General features: G+C 47.5%; 3 protein-coding genes across 3 annotated transcripts in view; all 3 read right to left on the bottom strand.

The window, feature by feature from the left end:
* Positions 1 to 26,590, bottom strand: part of LOC148660413 (butyrophilin subfamily 1 member A1-like) — an 87,139-nt gene that overhangs the window by 15,234 nt on the left and 45,315 nt on the right. The gene's annotated exons all lie outside the window — the stretch shown is intronic.
* LOC148660417 (E3 ubiquitin-protein ligase TRIM21-like) lies at positions 174 to 8,276 on the bottom strand. Its single transcript, XM_088637840.1, has 6 exons — positions 7,701 to 8,276; positions 6,915 to 7,010; positions 6,350 to 6,583; positions 5,743 to 5,890; positions 5,041 to 5,067; positions 174 to 965 (listed from the first exon to the last, which is right to left on the bottom strand). The coding sequence occupies exons 1-6, from the start codon at positions 8,274 to 8,276 to the stop codon at positions 430 to 432; spliced, it is 1,617 nt and encodes a 538-aa protein (XP_088493966.1). The 3' UTR covers positions 174 to 429.
* On the bottom strand, positions 15,628 to 26,146 carry LOC148660416 (zinc finger protein RFP-like). Its single transcript, XM_088637835.1, has 7 exons — positions 25,555 to 26,146; positions 24,708 to 25,291; positions 24,113 to 24,208; positions 23,574 to 23,807; positions 22,797 to 22,944; positions 22,076 to 22,102; positions 15,628 to 16,670 (listed from the first exon to the last, which is right to left on the bottom strand). Exons 2-7 carry the CDS (start codon positions 25,287 to 25,289, stop codon positions 16,126 to 16,128), a joined length of 1,632 nt encoding a protein of 543 aa, XP_088493961.1. The 5' UTR covers positions 25,290 to 25,291; positions 25,555 to 26,146; the 3' UTR covers positions 15,628 to 16,125.

The following is a 26,590-nucleotide window of genomic DNA, read 5'->3' as shown; positions in this document are numbered from 1 at the left end:
CGCCCCTTCCTGTCTGGTGTGAACAGTTTCCTGATGGAGAGACTTGTAGTATAATACATGAGATTATACTATTGTGAACATGCTACACAGTGTAGCTGATGAGCTCTTAGCCTGTTTGTTGTAGTTAGCTCTCTTTTTCAGGGTTAAAAGCAGAAAATAAATGAGAAGTAAAGTTGTTGACAAAATGATGTATTTTATTATACTGAATCACAAACACTTCATAGTATTCGATTGGGCAATACAAAAACAGCAAAATCAGTTTTGGGATTTTATAAACATCTTTAAAAAAAGGTGAAAGAAATTATAAATCTCAATTAAAAGGAAATAAAAGAGAAACAAGAAGACAAAGGAGAACAATTTGATCTATGCAAGAGTTGAACTAAATGATTTATTTTCCCAGAAAGCTCCTGTCACAGAAAATGTGCTGATTCAGTCTGTGTGACTGACAGGACAGATGATCAGTGGGGCTGAGTTTGTACCTCTACTATTGTTATAGGGGCTGAGGTATGGGAAGAGTTTCTCAGTGAAGGAGGCAGTGAAGGTGTAGATATGAGACCTGTTGTCCACATTGTAAAAGGAGACCTGTCCCCCCTCATAGTCCACATACACCCCCACCTTCTGGGGCTTCTGGCTCAGGGGGAGGAGGACTGAATTAGCCTCATATTCGTTCCCATTCCTTAGATAAAGCACCCAGTAACCATCCTGGCTGGTGTATGTGTTCTGGCCCTTCCTGCTGCTGGACTCTCCGGTGACGCCTAAATCCCAACCACTCTTCTCCCCCACCTTCACCTCCCAGTAGTGTCTCCCTGAGGTGATCCCATCCTTTCCCAGGACACTGACAACATAATCAAATCTTTGTGGATTGTCAGGGAGATACTGCCATGTGTCTCCATATCTCACTTGTTTCCCATCCTCAGACAGGATGAGCCATGGAGCTGCTGTACTGGGGTCCAGAGTCACATCAGCTGTGGATCAGAGAGCAGACAGACAGGATGAAATGATCTGTATCTCACTCCTCTCTCAGATGAAAGTACAGATGCAGGTGTCTAGAGTGTGTATCAGGATTCACACCAACAGAAAGCTCACTGCAGTAAACTACAGTTCTGTTCAGTCTGCACCTGCTTGTCCTGAGATACTGAGGGGATTCAGTGACAGAGATAAAACTCTTACTGAATGTGTGTAGTGTAGGCCCAGGAGTCATGTATTTCCCAGCAAACGCACTCACAATGGCAAGGCATAAAAACAAAATTAAGAAACTCTGGCTTGGTCTGCTGAGGGTTATTCTATCAACTAACCACCTCAGGTGTGTTCCTTCCCCAAAGGAAAAATATAAAATAACAAAAAAAAAACACAAGCTCAGTAAACACTGTTGTAAAACACTAGTTTCTTCTCACACCAGCACATCAAACTCCTATCTCCCACAACAACCAGTGCTGCACAATGCTTGGACACACAGACACATACACACAAACAGTACCAGCAATAAATATTTCAGAATTCAGAACATTTGGAATATATTCCTCTCTGATGAATGATCTACCTGCATGAGGTTTATTAGGCCCTTTTGCAAACAAGAAATTGACTTTTTCTACAATGTTTAAATAGGTAAGGTGATTTTTATCCCTCTACTTTGATATATTAGTGCTCATTGCTATCTGATGAGAATAGCGTCTTTTATATTTTTATATTTTCTCCTTTCTTTCTTCACAACCTGCTGGCTATGAAATGAACCAGATTAAGTAGGACTGACGTATTTCCACCCTCACCTAAAAAACTCTGTGATCTGAACATACCTTGCCAGTAAATATTTAGTTAGAAACTGTGACAGAGTAGATTAATTAATTAATTAATTACACAAAACCCGTTGTCCTCTTCTCCACTGTTCTGGTACAGTTTGCACGTGATGCCTGCAGTCACAGGTTCACATCACTGGTTTGGGTTGAACTCGTCTGCAGTCACTGGCGCTTGTTTGTGTCCAGCAGGTAAAAATAAAGAAAACACTTCAGAAAGTGTCAGGATTGTGTGGCCAGCGTGTAGTGGACATGACAGTGTGGACAGGACCGGTCCAGATGCTCTGGATGTGTTCTGATATGACTGGAGAGACTGGGCAGGCGGACCTGTGGAAATGGGCTCTCCTGGGTTGGTCAGGACAGACAGGCCCAGCCCGGCTGAGATGAGCTGTGAGCGTGTGCAGAGCTCTCACACTGCGAGAGTCTGGCTCCTTTGGGAGAAAGTGTCTTTAAATCTGAAGGAGACCTGATGATCCACTGTGTGCAGATCACACGGCTGAGGGCATCTTTATACTGATGGATACATTATTTCACAAGAAGAAAAATGATCAGACTGTCTTTTCATGGTTATTCTGGTTCCTCTCTATCAGTTAGATTGTAAAAGTCTCGTTAAGACAAAATTCTTAGAAGCTGAAATTGCTGCCACTTCATTAACAATAACAGGAGCCCTGAGTCACACAGGCAGTAACTGCAAGCTGGTCTCCTCCTGCGCTGCTGAGGACAGTAATAAAAAGGATCTGTTGTTTGTGTGTGTTAAGAGCTGTCTGTCAGTGTATTTAACTCTGTCACCTGAATTAAGGCTGAAGTTGTCTTTACACAAGACAGGGGAACCCGAGAGAGAACAGTGTGTGTCTTTTTTTTCTTGTTCGTTACACACAAATCAGTGTAATACTTATGGAAACCTGAAAAACAGACATTGTGGGTCAGGTGTAACGAACTGACACAGCGCACTAACTGGAGCTCAGCCCCTGGTCAGCACACAGCTCCGTGTTAAACTAGCGCGCCAACTTCAGACCAAGAGCAACGAACTTGGCCGCTGAAATCAGTCCGCAGCTCCGAGCTGAACCTGCTCTCCACTGCAACGAGCCCAGAGTGAGAGCTGCTGCCCTCTAGAGGTGACTGGAGTACAGGACTGACTCCCAGCGCCTCTTCACATGGGGAGACAGCTCAGTGTGGGACAGGCGGAGCTCTGGATCACAGGAGAATAGAGGGGAAACAACACCGGCACTACGGCAGGAAGTCATGTGTCCGTCGCTCAGAAAAGTATTTTAATGTTTAACTAAAATTGCTTTCCAGTTAAACAACATTGATAAACAATGAAGTTTGTTAATGTTTATTCATAAAAGTAATTTATTAAAACTGATTTTTTTTGGATATCTTTATTAGTAGCTGTATGTAGAGTATTTTGTATGCAATAGTGAATTTTCAGATATTCCAGGGAGAAGAGAGAACTAAAAATAAAAAAATATTTAAATAGGTTGTGTGTTTTGTCACATTCTGGTGTGAATTGAACAGATTTGTGATTTTTTTGTTGTGATGAGACTCTACAATTGTATTTCTTAAGGGAAAGCAGTGATATTCAGAAACTGGGGGAACAGATATTAAAGTTATGTAGTCAAATATAAAGGTTAAAGAAATAAAAATACTGTAATCACCATCTTTTTAAAAGTGATGTTTTGTGTCAGTTCTAGATGAAGGCAGTCTGCAGGAATGGCTGTAAGAGCTGATGGAAGGACATCTGTGGATATTACTGCACAGAATGATTTCACCTCAATAACTTTCCTTACTCGTTTCGACATCAGTTTGCTGGACTAATAATTAATTTACCTCCAGATCTCACTGTTTTCACTGTTTGTATTTGTTGAGCCATGTGTTGGTGACCCTGCTCTTCAAGGCTCAGCTGTGTGAGTCTGCAGGTGTGTGTTCATGCTGAAGATCACGATGGTCAGGTACAGTATAACTCCTACAGGCAGCGCCTGGCTCAGACAGACTACAGAAGGAGAGAACCTGGCAGTTCTGCTGCAGACCAGTGAAGAGAGCTTTCCCTGGATGGCCAGGTGAGAGGATGGAGTCACTGGTACTGAACTCCTCTGTGCAGAACCGTGCGTCTCAAGAGCAGTGCCAGCAGGAAATGCCGAGTGGCCCTCAAGCTAATAGCGGCGAGGGGCCACACCTCCTCCTGGGTACCAGTGCAACAGCTCCAGAGCAGCCCAGAGTTACCATGGAGATACAGCAGGGAGCCCAGAGTCTCCCCCTGAACCAGGAGACACTGACCCACGGTGCGAGGGAGCAGCATCCTGAAACTGAGGACAGGGGCTCGGCCTTCAAGACCACAACAAAATCAGACAAAATGGTGGAGGAGTTTTCTCAGCACAGAAAAGAGGGACTGAGTGAGGCAGAGCAGGGACAACCAAGGACTCTGCTACGAGAGTTTGCAGATGTGTTTGCTGGAAGAGAGGAAGACTGTACTCGTACACACAAAGCTCAGTGCACCATCGACACTGGTGAAGCAAGACCCATCTGCATCCCTCCCCCCGCCTGGCCATCCACAAGAGAGCCGAGGCAGAGGAAGCAGTCCGGGGTCTGACTGCAGCAGGGGAGATCGAGCCCTCTGACAGGCCCTGATCTCCCCCTGCAGAAGGACGCTTCACTGCTGGTCTGTACAGACTACAGGGACTCAACAACGTCACCAAGAAGGACTCTTGTCCCCTGAGCCACACTGACGAGGTGCTGGATTATGTCTCAGGGTAGCGCTGGTTCAGCTCTCTGGACCTGTACAGCAGCTACCGGCAAGTTGAGGTGCCCCAGAGGTCAGGCCAGAGACTGCCTTCTCCAGAGGTCAGGGGCTGTGGCAACACACGCTCCAGCCTTCTGGACTGTGCCCTGCCCAGCCAGCTCTGAGCGGCTGATGGGAAGGGAGCTCAGTGGCGTGCCCAGGTCAGAGTGCCCGGTGTGCCTGGATGACCCTCATTCTCCAGGTCCTGGACAAGTGAAGAAAGGTCAGGGACCTCATGAGGAGGTCAGGTCTCTAGACTCACTGAAGACATGAATCTCCTACAGCAAGAGACTGGTTTCCTGGGAGCTTCTGAGCCAGAAGGGTCTCCACAGCCCCTGAAGAGGAGAAACACTAAACTCCTGGCCAGCCCCCCGGTCAGTTAAGGATGTACTGTAAGGAGTTTCATTGAACCGGCCTGTGACCCTGCTGTGACCTTTGTAAATGACAAGTTCCTGTCAGTGACAACAGACTCACCTGCATGTTTGCGAAGCCTCTCAAACTCTGGAAACAGAGAGAAAGATGTTAGAGAGCTGAGAGCACATTCCTGCTGGAGTCTAGTCTCCAGGTGTGCAGTGTTGTGTGTTGTAGTGCTGTGCTGATCTCTCAGGCAGGACAGTAACACACAGGAGTGTGTTGTCTGGCCAGTGGAGCTGTGGGTCTGTAAGAGACACTGACAGCTCATCCAGCTTGTTATCACACAGTCCAGCTCCACACCTCCCACTGCCTCCAGTACAAAGACAAGGACAGGAGTGACTGAGCAGCCTCCTCACAGGAGTCTGAGCCCTTTCTCTGTTCCAGAGCTTCTGACTGTGAAGCACTGAGGCAGAGCTGAGGCTCAGGGACAGAGAGCAGTTCAAACTCCCCTGTGGGAGGAGCAGCATCACACAGTACTTTCTCCAGCTGAACACACCCCTGACACACAAGATCACCCTGCTGCACACCTGATCTCAACACAGACAGCAGTGAAGACACACTGTTCACAGTCCTGATCTCAACACAGAGAGCAGTGAAGACACACTGTTCACACACCTGATCTCAACACAGACAGCATTGAAGACAGTCCTGTTCATAACACAGCATAAGAGACACACAGTTTCTTCATAGTAGATTGATTGAATGCCATTGACAGGTGTTTAGAACCTCATAGACAGGCTGTGTTCAAACAGTAATACTCACTGACTCCAGGCACTTTCTCCATTTCTTCAATGAGTCTGTCCTCCAGCTGACACACAGCCTTGCTCAGAGCCCCCAGACAGAGATCAGGGTGAACAGTGATGTCAGACCAGTCCTTGGGGTGTGGAGGGGAGCACAGGGAGGGGAAACTCTACAGAGGCAGAGAGCAGGAGAGAGTCATGGGGGGTCACAGCCTTCTAAGGCAATAAGTTACCTCTGAGTCTGAAACCTAGAGCCCAGTATAGATCACTAAGAGTCACACAGTGAGCTCTCTCTGCTCTCTGTAGATACTGTATCTGCTCTCTACAGTGTGTGCTGACCTGTAGGTCTCTCTGCCCTCTGTAGATACTGTATCTGCTCTCTACAGTGTGTGCTGACCTGTAGGACTCTCTGCTCTCTGTAGATACTGTATCTGCTCTCTACAGTGGGTGCTGACCTGTAGCTCTCTCTGCTCTCTGTAGACACTGTATCTGCTCTCTACAGTGTGTGCTGACCTGTAGGACTCTCTGCTCTCTGTAGATACTGTATCTGCTCTCTACAGTCTGTGCTGACCTGTAGCTCTCTCTGCTCTCTGTAGACACTGTATCTGCTCTCTACAGTGGGTGCTGACCTGTAGGAAGTGGATGTGGTCCTCAGTGTGGGAGAGCTGCTCCAGCTCAGTGTTTCTCCTCTTGAGCTCAGTGATTTCCTGCTCCAGCTCTTTAATGATCCCTTCAGCCCTCCTCTCTGCTGCTCTCTGCTTCTCCTCAATCAGCTTGATGAGCTCAGCCAAGCTTCTGTCAATGGAGACCTGGAGAGCAGTGAAGACCTGCACACTGTCCTCAATCTCTCTTTCTGCAGAGCTCTGAGGAGACACCAGGAGACTTCATGAGGTAACCGGAAGGAGTAAAATAACACTGAAATGTGATGATTAATAAATCAATTGCATGTATATAAATCTTCTCATTCCAAAAGTGCTTTACATTTAGGAAGAGATACACGCCACACACCCCTGTAATCTCCTCAAACCTGGGTGATACACAGCATATCTTGTCCTTTAACTAGATTCAATTTTTCTTCCTCTTTCTTTTTATCTTCCTTAGTCTTCGTAAGTGTCCTCTCTCTGTGGAGGAGAGAGCAGTGACCCCAGCACTGGGCCCTGCAGTACCCCACTCAGAAGGATTGACAGGACTCACTTTGCTGAGCTCCACTGCCTGTTTGATCTCCTCCACCTTCTTCAGTCTGTCCTGGATCATCTGTTGTACTTCTGCCCCAGTCTTCTTCAGCCGAGTCTGTAGACAAACAGGGGAGCAGAGACACTGAATTCACTACTGTTGGTACTCAAACACTGGACTGAAATTCAAGTAAAACCACAACTGAAACTATTTGCTAAATCATTCATGTTCATGTATCACTGTCCAGACCACTACACTGAGTATGTTCCTTTGAAGATGCTATTTTTGATTGCTAGGTATACACTACAGCTTTGCTAAAGGAATATCAGTTCATGAAGTAACATCACACCTCCTGATCAATACTCTAGTGATAAATCTACTACGTGAAAGTTTTACATAAAATATTCAGTTCTAAACAGGCGCCGTCCTTCGGATGAGACGTAAAACCGAGGTCCTGACTCTCTGTGGTCATTAAAAATCCCAGGGCGCTTCTCGAAAAGAGTAGGGGTGTAACCCCGGTGTCCTGGCCAAATTTCCAATTGGCTCTTACTAATCATGGCCTCCTAATAATCCCCCTGTATGAATTGGCTACATTACTCTGCTCTCCTCCCCACTGATAGCTGATGTGTGGTGAGCGTTCTGGCGCACTATGGCTGCCGTCGCATCATCCAGGTGGATGCTGCACATTGGTGGTGGTGGAGGGGAGTCCCCATTACCTGTAAAGCGCTTTGAGTGGAGTGTCCAGAAAAGCGCTATATAAGTGTAAGCAATTATTATTATTATTATTATTATTATTATTAAACCCACCTTTTTCTTTCTGCATTCCTGCTCTAAAGGGACAATGTTGTGTGTCCTGTGGTCTGATTCAGTGCAGAACTGACAAACACAGGTCTGGTCAGTCCTGCAGAACAGCTCCAGGAGTCTCTCATGCTTCTCACACAGCCTGTCCTCAAGGCTCTTCACAGGCTCAATCAGTCTGTGTCTCCTGAAAGCAGCTCCTTGATAGTGAGGCTGGATGTGAGTCTCACAGTAAGAGGCCAGACAGACCAGACAGGATTTCACAGCCTTGAGTTTTCTCCCAGTGCAGGAATCACAGGACACTTCTCCTGGTTTAGCACAAAGTCCTTCATCACTGCTGACTCTGGTCTTCTTGAACTGCTCAGTGATTTCTGCCAGGCTTCTGTTCACACGGAGATCAGGTCTTCTGTAAAATGTCTCCTTGCACAGTGGACACTGACACACATCACTGCTGTCCCAGTATCGTCTAATACAGGCCAGGCAGTAGTTGTGTCCACAAGGAGTGGACACTGGGCTGGTGAATGTGTCCAGACAGATAGAGCACTGGAACTGCTCTTCAGACAGGACACTGCTGGGTGAGGCCATTCCTGAGCACAGAGAAGCAGAAACAGAGTCGATCAGAGAAGATCAGCACCATCTCAATACAACACAAACAGCACAGAGCTGATCTGGAGAGGCAGGACACCAAAATATAATGTTGAACTAGTTCAATTTTTTAGTTCAATTTTAAAGAAAATCAATAGAGGAGGGTAACTACTCCAGTAACACACCACAAAATACAACAGAACCAACAGAACAAACAAATCTCTCCTTGTTCCCCCTCTACTCCAGGAGATATACTCTGAGCCCCCAGGTTAATCTTATTTAACAGGGTGAGGCTGCAGGTTCTGTAACCTGACGCTGCAAGACTAGATGAATTTATGGATCCACAACAGATAACACATTAAACACAAAACACAGTTAAAAACCTGAACCTTGCGAGAGAGAGCTTGCTATTCTGTGTTTTTTAGGGAAATAGGGTTTCCCGGGTAAAGATACCTGGGTTAGGTATGTATTTCCTGCTTAGCGTGCAGTTTTAGAATCGGGAGATAGGCTGCTATTTATTATGTGGCAGCTGGGGTGCAGAGAGAGAGATTTAACTGCAGGTTTTATATCATTCAGTTAGAAGGCAGCTGATCTCTTATTTGGCATCTGTAGGCTTTAAGAGTTTAATAGAAATGTGGTGGATTTCTGGGTGATGATACAGAGACTCAATATAAGAGTTTGTATCTACAGCACAACAGAGTCAGATATACACACAACATCACACTGATACACACTAACTTTGATTTCTGTCATGATACCAATACACACAAGGAAAATCACAGAAACACATTTGAAATTACTGAATTAAAAGTATAAATACAAATAAACACAGTGTGAGAGGCGAACAATCAGTCACATTTTAGCACATAAAATGAAAACCTGATAGCACAGTAAATATTATTGTGACTTGACCACCAGAAAGGATGACCAGTCAGGTCATAGAAAAATACAGGACATCAAAATATAACGATGAACTAGTTCGATTTTGCTGGTTAAAAAAAGGAATAAAGGAGGGTAACTACACCAGTAACACACCAACAATTACAACAGAACCAACAAATCACTCACTTTTTCCCCTCTATACCAGGGTAAATACTCTGAGCCCCCAGGTGAACCTTATTTAACAGGGTGAGGCTGCAGTTCTGAACCGAACACAGCATAATAAGACCAGACAAGTCTGTGGATCCACAACAGATAACACATTAAACACAAAACACATATATAAACATTTACAACAAATACACCATCACGCTACACAAAGCAGGGCCACACAGGCCATGTGACCAGAGGTATAAAACAGCCCTTCCTCACAAAAAAAGGAGAAAACTCAAACATTTGACACCATCAGATTATGATTCACAACAATAAGTCGTCTGTTTAGTGACTAACTGTCTGAGTGTACAGGACAGCAGCTAACCCTGCAGCACACTGTGCTGTTAACTGCTCGGAGACAGACAGGATACTTACACACTGGACAACCTGCTCCTGCTGCTCTGAGCTCCTCTCTCTCTTGTTCTGAAAGAAATATTTGAGTATCTGAGGCCTCTTAATAACTACGTTTGAAAAACGATCTGTTCGCCTCACCTCTCACACCCTGTTTACCAGAGTAATGAAATATTTTCACTTTCTGTTCTCAGTGAAACACAGAGAGGAGTGCAGGAGAGGATTCTGGGAAACTGGGCTGTGGCCGCAGGTTGTGCTGTAGTCATGTGACTCACAGCTCTGTGTTCAAGGACATTTCTGTGGAGATAAGAATATTAACACTCATATCAGTATACCACCCTGGAGCCCCTCTCTCCTTGTCCACAGACTGTGAGACGGCAGCTCCTCTCTCCCTGAAAGGAGCCTCACAGACAAGATGAGTTCACTTCAGCTCAGCTGCCTGTGAGACAGTGAGAGGGGCTCCTGTTGGGCCTGTGTGTGACCATGAGCCAATATTACTGCCTGCTCATGGGGACACCCTGCTGAATGAGGCCCATCTGATCCGAGTGAGTCTTCTGCTCTGTGATAAAGAGGGATTTGAAGTGAGGGAGAGGAGCTGTCAGGATACCCTGCTCCTCTGGGCTGATTCATCCACTGGGAAGAGCAAAGGTTTCTGTCTCCATCTCGGCTCCAGCAGGAAGGAACAGGAGTGTTTTTGCTAGAGGGCTGGTCTGTCTTCCAGGCCTGTGGGAGTCCGAAATCCAGGGCTGCTTGAGGAGATACAGCTTCGATTCTGGGCAGATGGCTGTGTGGTGGCTCATTTCTCAGGCCCCATGAAAGGCTCCCAGTGTGCTGCAGGGAGCAGAGGGGCTGTTCAAGCAGGACTGAGCTGAGGCACTGCTGCTGCAGGAGTGAGGCAGCGGCGTATCGTCTCCCCACAGCTGAGAGAGACAGGGAGCACAGGCTGAGTCCACAGGCCCCTGGTCTCCCATCCGCACAGACAGGAGCTCTCTCAGCACGAGGGGAGAGGAGCCAGCAGACCTGCGCTGCCATGTCAGGGACATGAGAGCTGTTCACACACAGGCTGCACCCGGTCAGCTGGGACAGCCAGTGAAGATCTGGTGCTCAGTGAAGAGTGAGAGTGAAGAGTGGAGATGCAGTGGAAACGTGAGGAGAGAGAAGTGGGAGACACAGAGTGAACTGGATTGAATCCTCAAGTGTCCAGAGAGGGAAGAGTTAGGGAGAAGAGTCAAGAGAAGAGCAGAAGAGGAAGAGGAGGACTGTGCAGTCTTTTCTGACACCAGTGAGTGAGGACAGGGATACAGGAGGGGATCCTGAAGACAACAGGACACATCCAGCCCCTGCAGGCAGCCTGCAGCCCAGCAGCTCCCTGAGCCTGCAGGCAGGGGAGAAGGCTGCTGTGGGATCAGACCAGACTGGAACCTGTTGGTCTGAATGTGTGGGATTGGAGGAAAACCAGACGGAGCAAAGTACACAAAAATATGGGACTGAACTGTGTTTCTGTCTCCTAAAGACTTGAGGCTGGAGCTGAACTGGAGTGGCCCAGTGGTGCCCAATATACAAATATTGAGCTCACATGTCTGAATACTTATTCAATCAGCTTACAACATCACATGCACTTCTCTTCAGACATTGCTGACACTTACTGCAACTTTTCTTAGACGTCCTCAGCTTGTGGATTCAGGTTTGGATTGAAATATTAAGTTTATGAAATGCTTGTACATAAGTTTGTAAATTCACAGAAGGGAAAGAAGGTCAGACCACACGAGAGAGAGAGGAGTCCAGAGAAGTTGGGACTTGATCTCACGCCAGGCGAGAGCCCCGACTTCATGATCATCCAGACCAAACCTGACTGGAGCTCAGTATCTGAACCCTGCGAGAGAGAGAGAGAGAGAGAGAGAGAGAGAGAGAGAGAGAGAGAGAGAGAGAGAGAGAGAGAGAGAGAGAGAGAGAGAGAGAGAGAGAGAGAGAGAGAGAGCTGTTCTGTGTTTCTGGGGATCTTGGGTTTCTTGGGTCATACAGTATATACCTCGGAATCATTTATTATGATCCAGATTTGCAGAGAGATTATTTAAAATAAAAATAATTACAATTTTAAATGCATAAATATTTGTTGAAACCAGTGTGCGTGAATTATTACTCTTTTCAACAAAGCTCTGCCAGAGAACAAAGAATTCACGTTTCTCTCTCTATTCCAACAACGACTATTCTGACACTTCTTGACTATATTCTAGAGCAGGCGTTCTTAACATTTTTGAGAGTGCGACCCTTTTTTGGGGCTAAAAATATTTCATGTAGTAAAAAAAGTGCTTCGTTTAAAGCGCTTCAAATGTGCTTTGTTAAAAACATTTAAAGTGCTTTGAGAAGCCACATTTAAAGGCGTATTATAAAATAAAATTTCTTAGTAGTAGCAAAAGGCTGCCTCTCCAGTCATCCTGTTCTGAATTGTTTGGAATAATCTTTCAAACTCGTATGCTTGTTGCTCTGGCCTTGATGGAATTTACCGGACAAACAGCTTCATCCATTCCTTGTTTGAGTTCAGGGGGCATTTTCTATGAATCACACAACACAATCACACACAGAGCGAAGGGATCACCAGCTGTACTTTCAGACTAGCCCGCTGTCTGCCAGCCTGAGCAGATTCTCACACGCTTGTTCCAGTCAGTTTCATGCTCACGGACAGATGTGTCCAGCAGAAGGAAACGTTGATACAATGGCGCGCTCGGGAAGAGGACAACAGAACAAACAATCCTCATTCATGTCTCCATCTTCAACAAGTCTGGTGTAAACAAGCAGGTGTGCATCTCCAGAGACACCATTGGTCTCGTCAAGTTGTAAAGAAAACTACACACTAGATCTTATCCTAGAGATCACCTGCTCTTCCACGTCTCTTGCCATACGCCCAATGTGGTCAGACACAGGATCATTGACACTGGTATCACTGCCAGCTGCTCTGCAGCACTTTCCCACACAGGATTGAAACCGTTTCCTTAGAGCACAGTAGGGAAAAAGTCCCACCTAACGTGTGGCTTCCCAGTTTGGGCAGTCCAGTTAGCTATGAGGAAAGACACTGAAGTGGCTTCTGGCTCACAGTTCACAGCTCTTTGGAGGGCAGATTGTTGGCCTCTCAGCTCCTGTAGCTTTCGTTCAAAACACTCAACAGGTTTAGACTGCAAGGCTGAGTGTCTGGTCTGCAGGTGGTGTAGCAGTCTGGAGGGCCTGAGGCTTTCCTGAGCCAACACTTCGCCACAAACCGTACGGTGTGAATCCCTACTCTAGGGACTGTTCGTCAGATTTTCTCACTGTTTTCTGCTGTGCGTTTCTCCACATTATCTTCAGCTCTCACTCCTCCAGTCTCACCTATTAAAACCGCTCCACTGCTGGGCTCATCACGACTACCTTGCGCAGAAGAAGAAAGTGCTACGAATATAAACACAGTCACGGCCCACCGATAGGGATGAATGTAGTGCCCTCGCTGGGTCCACTGAGTCACCCTGCTGGTGGAAACAGTCTGAACCCTGCAGGTGTGTACAACAGCGAACTGTTTACCTCTGTTACTGTCCATTGATGTGTAAACACCCTGAATCTGCGGACGTGTCCTGTTTATCACTCTAGTGTGTGTGTTAACCTTAGGTTGACTCTGTCTCTGCTGCCTATTGTTCCCCCCAATGAGGTCAGGACGTCCAGGTTAAGAACCCCAGTTCTAGAGAAATCACTTACAACTTGGGGGTTATGATCAATTATTTTACTTTGTGACTAAACCACTCTGTCAATTCCTGTTATTCACCTTTTTCATGTCCCCCCTTTGTAACAATATTATATTTTGTGTTTATTGTGTTTCTCAGCTGCTAGAGCTACCAGCTCTGCTGAAGCTGCTGTTTCACAGACAACCTGAGTGACATGGAAATGACTTTATCAAGAGCACTTAGGGCTGATAACAGGAGGCACTTTACAGCACTGCTGTCCTGCAGCTCAGTGTGTCTGTGAGCCTGTCCACTCCCAGTCCAGAACTGGTCAGTGTGTCTGTGAGCCTGTCCACTCCCAGTCCAGAACTGGTCAGTGTGTCTGTGAGCCTGTCCACTCCCACTCCAGAACTGGTCAGTGTGTCTGTGAGCCTGTCCACTCCCGCTCCAGAACTGGTCAGTGTGTCTGTGAGCCTGTCCACTCCCGCTCCAGAACTGGTCAGTGTGTCTGTGAGCCTGTCCACTCCCGCTCCAGAACTGGTCAGAGTGTCTGCAGCAGGGCTGTCCAGTCCTGGTCCTGGAGGGGTCAGTCAGTGTGTCTGCAGCAGGACTGTCCAGTGCTGGTTCTGGAGAACTGGTCAGTGTGTCTGCAGCAGGGCTGTCCAGTCCCAGTCCAGAATTGGTCTGTGTGTCTGCACTAGGGCTGTCCAGTCCCAGTCCAGAATTGGTCAGTGTGTCTGCAGAAGGGCTGTCTAGTCCTGGTCCTGGAGGGGTCAGTATGTCTGCAGCAGGGTTGTCCACTCCCAGTCCAGAACTCGTCAGTGTGTCTGCAGCAGGGCTGTCCAGTCCTGGTCCTGGAGGGGTCAGTCAGTGTGTCTGCAGCAGGACTGTCCAGTGCTGGTTCTGGAGAACTGGTCAGTGTGTCTGCAGCAGGGCTGTCTAGTCCTGGTCCTGGAGGGGTCAGTCAGTGTGTCTGCAGCAGGGCTGTCCAGTCCTGGTCCTGGAGGGGTCAGTCAATGTGTCTACAGCAGGGCTGTCCAGTCCTGGTCCTGGAGGGGTCAGTCAGTGTGTCTGCAGCAGGGCTGTCCAGTCCTGGTCCTGGAGGGGTCAGTGTGTCTGCAGCAGGGCTGTCCAGTCCCGGTCCTGGAGGGGCTGGTCAGTGTGTCTGCAGCAGGGCTGTCCAGTCCTGGTCCTGGTGGGGCTGGTCAGTGTGTCTGCTGGTGTTCTGATTGTTCTGACTCAGTTCAGGAAGTAAAGAGCAGCTGCAGGTCATTGTTAACTGAGCTCAGATGACAGACATGACCTCCAGCACCAGGGCTGGACAATCCTCTCAACACCGAGAGCAGCAGGTTTCTGGAACAAGCATCCCAGTAGGGTGGCCAAGTGACCACAGACAGCTGGACACTGACAGACAGACCAGGCGCCTGTTACAGTGCCTGGACCGGACAGGTGTTTTGAAATTGACACAACTGTTACAAAGTTACAAAGTGGACAGAATACAAGTGTTTGTGCTGTTTTCTGTCTTCCTCCAATCACAGGGTCTGGACAGCTGATCAGCCTACAGAGAGAGCCTGGGATTCTCAACATTGTGTTAGATGACAGAAATCACAAGCACATTCATGGCATAGGAATCTACATCATCATCATCATCATCATAATTCCTTAGAGTTATACAGTGCTTTTCTGGACACTCCACTCAAAACTCTTTACAGGTAATGGGGATCCCCTCCACCACCACCAGTGTGCAGCCCCACCTGGATGATGCTCCAGTCTGCTCACACACACCAGCTCTCAGTGGGGAGGAGAGCAGAGTGATGAGGCCAGTTCAGAGAGGGGGGTTATTAGGAGGCCATGATTGGTAAAGGACAGGGGAGAAATTTGGCCAGGACACTAGGGTAACACCCCTACTCTTTTTGAGAAACACCCTGGGGTTTTTAATGACCACAGTGGGTCAGGACCTCGGTTTTACGTCTCATCCGAAGGACGGCGCCTGTTTACAGTCTAGTGTCCCCGTCACTATACTGGGGCATTAGGACCCACACACACCACAGGGTGAGCGCCCCCTGCTGGCCCCACTAACACCTCTCCCAGGAGTCTCCCGTCCAGGTACTGACCAGGCTCACACCTGCTGAGCTTCAGGGGGCTGACAGGTGTGAGTTTCAGGGTGATATAGCTGCTGACATTAAATCATGATGAAGATGAAGATGAAGACCAAATGTCAAATATTCAGAATGACAGAGTTTATTTAATACAGAAATAGTTCTATCTGAGTCCAGGCCATGACAGTGAAGCAGCAATGTCCATCATGTAGAAAGTGACTGGCATTCAGCTGACGTGTTAGTCTGTGTCTGATGGTGACCCAGCTAGTCAGCCATGAATCTGGAGAATTTACAGGTGAGAGATAAAGAAAACAACTGTGACTCAATTTTACTGATTTACTGAAAGAAGTGATTAATGCAGAGCAAATAGAATAGAGCAATGACATGGACTGAAAGTAGAAAGTAGAACAGTTTGACACAAGCCAGTAATAATTTCATTTTCCAAGAGAGCCCCTCCCACAGGTGATGTTGTTTCTGGTGACTGAAAGAGTAGCGTTGAGAGCAGATGTGGACATGCCCAGCAGTGGGTGGAGAAAACAACACCCAAGAAACAGAAGAACAATTTCAAATGAAAAAGACTAAATGATTTACATGCCAGGAGAGAGAATCAGACAATGTGCTGATTCAGCCTGTGTGACTGACAGGACAGATGATCAGTGGGGCTGAGTTTGTACCTCCCTGATGAAGACAGGGGCTGAAGTATGGAAAGAGTTTCTCAGTGAAGGAGGCAGTGAAGGTGTAGATATGAGACCTGTTGTCCACATTGTAAAAGGAGACCTGTCCCCCCTCATAGTCCACATACACCCCCACCTTCTGGGGCTTCAGGCTCAGGGAGAGGAAGACAGGGGGTTCAGCACGAGCCCAGTAGTCATTCCCTTTCCTCAGCCACACAGTCCAGTAACCATACTGGGGGCTCAGTGTGATCTTCCCCTTCCTGTTGATGGACTCTTTGGCGACTCCCAATGTCCAGTCAGTCTTCTCCCCCACCTCCACCTCCCAGTAGTGTCTCCCTGAGGTGATCCCATCCTTTCCCAGGACATTGACACAACGATCAAATCTCTCTGGATTGTCAGGGAGATCCTGTGGTGTGCTTCCATGTCTCACTTGTTTCCCATCCTCAGACAGGATGAGTTTGGGATGAGCTGTATTGGGGTCCACAGTCACATCAGCTGTGGATCAGAGAGCAGACAGACAGGATGAAATGATCTGTATCTCACTCCTCTCTCAGATGAAAGTACAGATGCAGGTGTCTAGAGTGTGTATCAGGATTCACACCAGCAGGAAGCTCACTGCAGTAAACTACAGTTCTGTTCAGTCTGCTGATTTCAGCTGGACTGGGCCTGCCTGTCCTGAGACACCCAGGGCATTCAGGGACAAAATAAATGATTGATTGATTAATTTCACAAAACCCATTGTCCTCTTCTCCACTGTTCTGTCACAGTTTGCACGTGATGCCTGCAGTCACAGGTTCACATCACTGGTTTGGGTTGAACTCGTCTGCAGTAGATGGCGCTTGTTTGTGAGCAGTAGGTAAAAATAAAGACAACACTTCAGAAAGTGTCAGGATTGTGTGGCCAGCGTGTAGTGAACATAACAGTGTGGACAGGACCGGTCCAGATGCTCTGGATGTGTTCTGATGTGACTGGAGAGACTGGGCAGGCGGACCTGTGGAAATGGGGTCTCCTGGGTTGGTCAGGACAGACAGGCCCAGCCCGGCTGAGATGAGCTGTGAGCGTGTGCAGAGCTCTCACACTGCGAGAGTCTGGCTCCTGTGGGAGAAAGTGTCTTTAAATCTGAAGGAGACCTGATGATCCACTGTGTGCAGATCACACGGCTGAGGGCATCTCTATACTGATGGATACATTATTTCACAAGAAGAAAAATAAGCAAACTGTCTTTTCATGGTTATTCTGGTTCCTCTCTATCAGTTAGATTGTAAAAGTCTGATTAAGACAAATTTCTTAGAAGCTGAAATTAGTGCCACTTCATTAACAATAACAGGGACCTGAGTCACACAGGCAGTAACTGCAAGCTTGTCTCCTCCTGCGCTGCTGAGGACAGTAATAAAAAGGATCTGTTGTTTGTGTGTGTTAAGAGCTGTCTGTCAGTGTATTGAACTCTGTCACCTGAATTAAGGCTGAAGTTGTCTTTACACAAGACAGGGGAACCCGAGAGAGAACAGACAAAGCTTGTGTGCGTCTTTTTTCTTGTTTGTTACACACAAATCAGTGTAATACGTATGGAAACCTGAAAAACAGACACTGTGGGTCAGTTGTAACGAACTGACACAGCGCACTAACTGGAGCTCAGCCCCTGGTCAGCAGACAGCTCCGTGTTGAACTAGCGCGCCAACTTCAGACCAAGAGCAACGAACTTGGCTGCTGAAATCAGTCCGCAGCTCCGAGCTGAACCTGCTCTCCACTGCAACGAGCCCAGAGTGAGAGCTGCTGCCCTCTAGAGGTGACTGGAGTACAGGACTGACTCCCAGCGCCTCTTCACATGGGGAGACAGCTCAGTGTGGGACAGGCGGAGCTCTGGATCACAGGAGAATAGAGGGGAAACAACACCGACACTACGGCAGGAAGTCATGTGTCCGTCGCTCAGAAAAGGATTGTAATGTTTAATAAAACTGCTTTCTAGTTAAACCACCACTTAATAATGAAGTTTATTGATGTGTTTATTCATAAGAGTAATTTCTTATGAATAAACACATCAATAAACCGAGCCAAAAACACCCCCCGGACCATCAACCCGATCAGGAACTCCCGCCGTAACAACCGCATTCCCTTGGTGCTTCCTTACCACCCTAACACACTTCCTATCCCCAGGACCATTAACCAGAATTTTTCCATCCTACAGGATGATCCCTCCATTGGGGCCCTCTTTTCTGATCGCCCTATCATCTCATATCGCCGACCACCTAATCTGCGTAACCTCCTTGTTCACAGCTCCCTTGACCGCCCTCAACAACCATCCACACCAGGCACTTTCCCTTGCAACAGAGCTCGCTGTATCACCTGCAAGTACACAGCCACCACCACACTCATTCAAGGCCCCTCAGGACAATTCCGGATCACCCAGACAGCATCTTGTACCTCCAGCAACCTTATTTACTGTATCTCTTGCAGTAAATGCCCAGCCATCTACACTGGAGAAACAGGAAGGAGACTCGGAGACCGCTTCAGAGAACACGTCAGGGCTGTGAAGATTAAAGATCTCTCCAAGCCCATTGTTTCTCATTTCACCTCTGACGGCCACGACCACACTAATCTCTCCGTCTGTGTTCTCAAAGACGGTTTTCCGAACTCATACATCAGAAAGACCACCGAAACTAAAATTATCCTGCAGCTAGGATCACACATTCTCCCTTCTCTTAACGACAGATTACTGTTCTTTTAAATTTTCTCCATTCATTGGAAGTTTCATTTCACACCTCTCTGCACCCATTCTGACTTCACACCTCTTGATTGGCCTCTCTGTCTGTCCCCTGCTCCCGCCTCTCACTCCTCCTCCCTCCCACCTTTGTTCTCCCACTACTTTACCTTTGCCTACTGCCCTGTCTCTCTCACACCTGAAGAAGGCTCCACGGCCGAAACGTTGTGTTCTCTTTCTTCTTTTTTTCAGCAGGGAATAAACCTATTACTTGTTCCTTTGCAGCCTACGCATGCTGACGCAGCTACCCACCTAATTTTATAGTATATCAACAGCTGGATTTAAAACATTTTGTATGAAAAAGGGACTTTTCAGATATCCCAGGGAGTGAAGAGAACTGAAATTAAGACTTGAATGTGTTTTATCACATCTGGGTGTGAATTGAGCAGATTTTTTATTTTTTTGTTGTGATGAGTCTCTACAATTATAAAGGTTAAAGAAACAAAAATACTGTAATCTCCATCTTTTTAAAAGTGATGATTTGTGTCAGTTCTAGATGAAGGCAGTCTGCAGGAATGGCTGTAAGAGCTGATGGAAGGACATCTGTGGATATTACTGCACAGAATGATTTAACCTCAATAACTTTCCTTACTCGTTTCGACATCAGTTTGCTGGACTTATAATTAATTTACCTCCAGATCTCACTGTTTTCACTGTTTGTATTTGTTGAGCCATGTGTTGGTGACCCTGCTCTTCAAGGCTCAGCTGTGTGAGTCTGCAGGTGTGTGTTCATGCTGAAGATCACGATGGTCAGGTACAGTATAACTCCTACAGGCAGCGCCTGGCTCAGACAGACTACAGAAGGAGAGAACCTGGCAGTTCTGCTGCAGACCAGTGAAGAGAGCTTTCCCTGGATGGCCAGGTGAGAGGATGGAGTCACTGGTACTGAACTCCTCTGTGCAGAACCGTGCGTCTCGAGAGCAGTGCCAGCAGGAAATGCCGAGTGGCCCTCAAGCTAATAGCAGCGAGGGGCCACACCTCCTCCTGGGTACCAGTGCAACAGCTCCAGAGCAGCTGAGAGTTACCATGGAGATACAGCAGGGAGCCCAGAGTCTCCCCCTGAGCCAGGAGACACTGACCCACGGTGAGAGGGTGCAGCATCCTGAAACTGAGGACAGGGGCTCGGCCTTCAAGACCACAACAAAATCAGACAAAATGGTGGAGGAGCTTTCTCAGCGCAGCAAAGACTGAGTGAGGCAGAGCAGGGACAACCAAGGACTCTGCTACGAGAGTTTGCAGATGTGTTTGCTGGAAGAGAGGAAGACTGTACTCGTACAAACGAAGCTCAGAGCACCACCAACACTGGCGAAGCAAGACCCATCTGCATCCCTCCCCCCGCCTGGCCATCCACAAGAGAGCCGAGGCAGAGGAAGCAGTCCGGGGTCTGACTGCAGCAGGGGAGATCGAGCCCTCTGACAGGCCCTGATCTCCCCCTGCAGAAGGACGCTTTACTGCTGGTATGTACAGACTACAGGGACTCAACAACGTCACCCAGAAGGACTCTTGTCCCCTGAGCCACACTGACGAGGTGCTGGATTATGTCTCAGGGTAGCGCTGGTTCAGCTCTCTGGACCTGTACAGCAGCTACCGGCAAGTTGAGGTGCCCCAGAGGTCAGGCCAGAGACTGCCTTCTCCAGAGGTCAGGGGCTGTGGCAACACACGCTCCAGCCTTCTGGACTGTGCCCTGCCCAGCCAGCTCTGAGCGGCTGATGGGAAGGGAGCTCAGTGGCGTGCCCAGGTCAGAGTGCCCGGTGTGCCTGGATGACCCTCATTCTCCAGGTCCTGGACAAGTGAAGAAAGGTCAGGGACCTCATGAGGAGGACAGGTCTCAAGACTCACTGAAGACATGAATCTCCTACAGCAAGAGACTGGTTTCCTGGGAGCTTCTGAGCCAGAAGGGTCTCCACAGCCCCTGAAGAGGAGCCACAGTAAACTCCTGGCCAGCCCCCCGGTCAGTTCAGATGTGAGGGGTTTCATTGGACCGGCCTTCTACTACTGCTGGTTTGACCCCTAGTTTGCTGACGTTGCTGAACTCCTTATATTTCTGACATACAATGCAGCATCTTCCCTCTGAGGTGAAGATTGTCAATGTGATTTTGAACAACAAGAGCTGTCCTTGCAGAGTCTCCAGTGTTGGCCCAGCTGGACCCAGAGAGCCCATTCAACCCAGACACAGATACCAGCAGTGATGGCGTCTGTACTTGAGCCAGGAGCTCAGCTGTGCTGAGAGAAACCACACACCCTGCTGCATGTTCACGAGAGGAGCTGCATACTGACCAGGGGAGGAGCTCAGAGTCAGCTGTCTTCAGGGAGGTGTGCCAGTGTTTAGGGATCTATAAGACTGGGAGACTCCAGTACATCCCCAGAGTGATGGGTTACTGCTTCAATCTGACACCTGCTACACAGCTCACTGCCGCCCACCAGAAGGACTGGGGCAGACACTCTAGACAGCTTGTTCCAGTCTCCCACCACTCTCTGTGTAAAGGTGTCTGTTCCAGAGCTCATCCTCCAGTGCCTGAGCCTGTGTGTCTATGTCCAGTGTGGACTGGAGAGCAGTGGGTCTCCTTCAGTGGGACCAGCTGCTTCACTGTAACACCTCTATCTGGAGGAGCAGAGGGACAGACATCCTGTCTCTCTCCCTCTTCTCTGCTCTCATTTCACCCTGTTCCTCCCTTAACAAGTCCTTCCTCTCCTCTTAGTCTCTCATAGTTAGTGAATTTCGAGCTCCTGTCTCAGGCTGTTGTGTTCAGTGTCTTGTGTGTCTGCAGGCTCCTAGTTGTCAGTGTAGATTCTAGTTTACAGGTTTAACAGGATTACAATCCTCTGTTTCACAATGATGTAAAGGAGAACTGCAGTCCTGACACAGCGATGGGGTCTTCAATCTGTGTATTGGGGATCCCAAGACATGGGTCAGTGTTGGTGTCCCCACAGTGTGCCACAGTGTTGGGGTCCAATTCCTCATCAGTCCTGATAAGGACAAAGCCCATCAGAGGGACTTTGCTCACAACATTAAACACATCAGCTGTGTATAAAGCAAGAGTTACAACATCTCCCCCTGTCAGAGTAAGAGCCTGTATTGACCCCTGTGACCCTGCTGTGACCTTTGTAAATGACAAGTTCCTGTCAGTGACAACAGACTCACCTGCATGTTTGCGAAGCCTCTCAAACTCTGCGAACAGAGAGAAAGATGTTAGAGAGCTGAGAGCACATTCCTGCTGGAGTCTGGTCTCCAGGTGTGCAGTGTTGTGTGTTGTAGTGCTGTGCTGATCTCTCAGGCAGGACAGTAACACACAGGAGTGTGTTGTCTGGCCAGTGGAGCTGTGGGTCTGTAAGAGACACTGACAGCTCATCCAGCTGCACTGGAACAAACTACTGATCCTGAAGAAAACCCCACTAATCCGTCAGGAGATTTTGATGGAAAAACACAGTCATGAGGATCTTGTGTCCAGATACAGTCAGGGGGAGGTGAGTAAAGTATAAATATGAATTTGAAGGTAAACATGATTACAATGTGCATCTATTATGAGTTAAATTATGACAAGATAAAATCTATAAATCAATTAATAACCATGATATGAAAAATTGAAATAAAAACATCAAATAAATATAGTGTGAAATAAATGTTCCTAACTGATACTTAAACACTTAAACTTAAACTTGATTTTTTTTTATTTTGTTGATACTAAGGAAAGCTGAATATAAATATGATAAAACAAAACTTTGAATTTGAATTAAATGAAAAGCTAAACTTTAAATCAATTATGAACCATGAAATAAAAAACTTACATTTTCTAATTGACATTAAAACAGTGATTTTTTTATTATTTTGTTGAATCACAAAGGAAAGGGAGTGAAACACAAACCTTTCTCTGAGAGCCTCTTGACTTCCTCTCTGATTCTGTCCTCCAGCTGACACACAGCCCTCCTCACAGCCCCCAGACAGAGATCAGGGTGAACAGTGATGTCAGACCAGTCCTTGGGGTGTGGAGGGGAGCACAGGGAGGGGAAACTCTACAGCAGGAGAGACTCAGAGTCATGGGGGGTCACAGCCCTCTAAGGCAATAAGTCACCAGTGAGTCTGAAACCTAGAGCCCAGTATAGATCACTAAGAGTCACACAGTGAGCTCTCTCTGCTCTCTGTAGATACTGTATCTGCTCTCTACAGTGTGTGCTGACCTGTAGGACTCTCTGCTCTCTGTAGACACTGTATCTGCTCTCTACAGTGTGTGCTGACCTGTAGGACTCTCTGCTCTCTGTAGATACTGTATCTGCTCTCTACAGTGTGTGCTGACCTGTAGGACTCTCTGCTCTCTGTAGATACTGTATCTGCTCTCTACAGTGTGTGCTGACCTGTAGGACTCTCTGCTCTCTGTAGATACTGCATCTGCTCTCTACAGTGTGTGCTGACCTGTAGGACTCTCTGCTCTCTGTAGATACTGTATCTGCTCTCTACAGTGTGTGCTGACCTGTAGGACTCTCTGCTCTCTGTAGATACTGTATCTGCTCTCTACAGTGTGTGCTGACCTGTAGGACTCTCTGCTCTCTGTAGATACTGCATCTGCTCTCTACAGTGTGTGCTGACCTGTAGGACTCTCTGCTCTCTGTAGATACTGTATCTGCTCTCTACAGTATGTGCTGACCTTTAGGAAGTAGATGTGGTCCTCAGTGTGGGAGAGCTGCTCCAGCTCAGTGTTTCTCCTCTTGAGCTCAGTGATTTCCTGCTCCAGCTCTTTAATGATCCCTTCAGCCCTCCTCTCTGCTGCTCTCTGCTTCTCCTCAATCAGCTCGATGAGCTCAGCCTGGCTTCTCTCAATGGAGTTTTGAAGAGCAGTGAAGACCTGCACACTGTCCACAATCTCTCTTTCTGCAGAGCTCTGAGGAGACACCAGGAGACTTCATGAGGTAACAAGAATGAATGAAATATTATTGAAATGTGAGAGTTAATAAATTAATTTATCTTTTCAATTATAAAAAGCTTTACAACTAGGAAGGGAAACACTTCACACACTATGTCAGTCACTCCACACCTGGGTGACACACAGCATATACCAGTCTTTTAACTGGACAATGACTTTATCTTCCTCAGTCTTCCTAAGTGTCCTCTCTCTGTGGAGGAGAGAGCAGTGACCCCAGCACTGGGCCCTGCAGTACCCCACTCAGAAGGATTGACAGGACTCACTTTGCTGAGCTCCACTGTCTGTTTGATCTCCTCCACCTTCTTCAGTCTCTCCTGGATCATCTGTTGTACCTCTGCCTCAGTCTTCCTCAGCTGAGTCTGTGGACAAACAGGGGAACAGAGACACTGAAGTCACTGCTGTTGGTGCACAAACACTGCACAACAGACTCACACACTTACACTGGTCAACAGACTCTCACGCTGATACTGAACTGGACAACAGACTCACACACTGACACTGGGCTGGTCAACAGACTCACACACTGACACTGGGCTGGTCAACAGACTCTCACACTGACACTGGGCTGGTCAACAGACTCACACACTGACACTGGGCTGGTCAAATGACTCTAACACTGACACTGGACAAGTCGGGACTCTCACACTGATGCTGGGCTGGACAATGGCATCTCACACTGACATTGAGCTGGTCAAGAGACTCTCACACTGATACTGAGCTCGTCAGTATGAAATTAATGTCATTTCCATCCTTCAGTGGGAGCTCAATATGAATGGATGTTTGGATTATTGTCAAACACTGTAGTTATAAAGTGGTATAGAAAAGTACAAGATATCAGCGTGAAATAAGAAAGGTCACCTTCTTCTCTGTCCACTCTGTCTCTGTCACTGCAGGGACAGTGCTGTGTGTCCTGTGGTCAGTCTCAGTACACAGCACACAAACACAGGTCTGGTCAGTCCTGCAGAACAGCTCCAGGAGTCTCTCATGCTTCTCACACAGCCTGTCCTCAAGGCTCTTCACAGGCTCAATCAGTCTGTGCTTCTTCAATGTTGTGACTCTCAGATGTGGCTCCATGTGAGTCTCACAGTAAGAGGCCAGACAGACCAGACAGGATTTCACAGCCTTGAGTTTTCTCTCAGTGCAGAAATCACAGGACACTTCTCCAGGTTTAGCACAAAGTCCTTCATCACTGCTGACTCTGGTCCTCTTGAACTGCTCAGTGATTTCTGCCAGGCTTCTGTTCACACGGAGATCAGGTCTTATAGGAAATGTCTCCTTACACATTGGACACTGACACACATCACTGCTGTCCCAGTATCCTCCAATACAGGCCAGACAGAAGCTGTGTCCACATGGAGTGGACACTGGGCTGGTGAATGTGTCCAGACAGATAGAGCACAGGAACTGCTCTTCAGACAGGACACTGCTGGGTGAGGCCATTCCTGAGCAGAAACAGAGTCGATTAGAGAAGATCAGCACCATCTCAATACAACACAAACAGCAAAAAAACTGTGGATCCACAACAGGTAACACATTAAACAAATCAATCATTATCATCAATCAAATCATTAAACATCAATTTACACAAGCTGTGTGACCAGAACAATAACACAGCCCTTCTTCACAATTATATACCAGCATTTACTCACACAGTCGATACACACAAACTACAGACAAGAGCAGAAAAACACCTGAAGAAACTCACCTGGAGATACTGGTACACAGACACACCTGCACTAACACTGGAATACTGCAGTACAGGAAACCCCAGACTGGACTGACTGGGTGAGTCACTGGGAGCTTAAACTGGGGAGAACAGCACTCAGGAAACTAAAGTCTGAATCAGAAACGAAACTGAAAGTTAATTCTCCTGAGTCTCTCGTAACACAACTTCCTGCAAGAGCAGCACTTACAGTGTCTCTTCAACAGCTCCTCCCGTCCCTAAATCCTCAGCACACTCCTCCAGCACAGAGGAACAGGCTGCCTGCTGTCCAGACCTGTCCCAGTCCTCAGCACAGCAGCTCTGCTCTCTATTGTAGTGAAGGAGCCTGCAGTGTCAGAGCTGAAGCTGCAGGAGAGAGAGTCCAGCTCCAGGTCCAGCCTTTCCCTCCCTGAGCTCTTTATTCCCTCTGTCCTTTCCCTCCTCTGCCAGTCAGACACACCGCAGCTCAGTCCTCCTCACACAGGGCCAGGGCTCCAGTCCAGCAGGTGCTCATGTCTTCATGAAGAGGAAACAGGGCAGCAGCTCTTCCCAGCGACAGGGTGCAGCTCTGCAGGTCTCTCTCACTTCTGGACAGAGACTCAGGGGAGCTCCTCCCTCTCCAGAGCTGCTGTGCTGTGTGGCTCCTCTGCTCTTGAAGGAGCAGGATTAATAGACGTCTGGGGTTTTTAGGATGTTAGGCCTCAGAAAAGCCTTGTCTGTAAGTACTGTACATAGAGTAACTTGTGTGTTGTAGGTGTTGTTGTGTGTAGTGTAGTGTTTGTATTGTTCTCATTAAGAAATATTTGTTTAACCAAGTGTACCTGGATTATTACTCTTTCCAGGACAGTTTGCTAGAAAAAAAAGAATTCACGTGCCTCTAATTATACCAGCCTCTTGGGTATATTCTGGAGAATCACTTACAAGCTGGGGATCTGAATAATTACTTTACTTATTGACTAAGCCGCTCAATTAATTTGTGATTCTCACCAGTTTTGTGACCCAGTTTGTAACAGTGTTGTTAATGACACTCAGAGAAGTT

This window comes from Lepisosteus platostomus, chromosome 6, assembly GCF_059453375.1.
Source record: "Lepisosteus platostomus isolate fLepPlt1 chromosome 6, fLepPlt1.hap1, whole genome shotgun sequence".
Lineage (NCBI taxonomy): Eukaryota > Metazoa > Chordata > Actinopteri > Semionotiformes > Lepisosteidae > Lepisosteus > Lepisosteus platostomus.
Note: the sequence above shows the minus strand (reverse complement) of the source record. Positions and strands in the feature narration are given on the sequence as shown.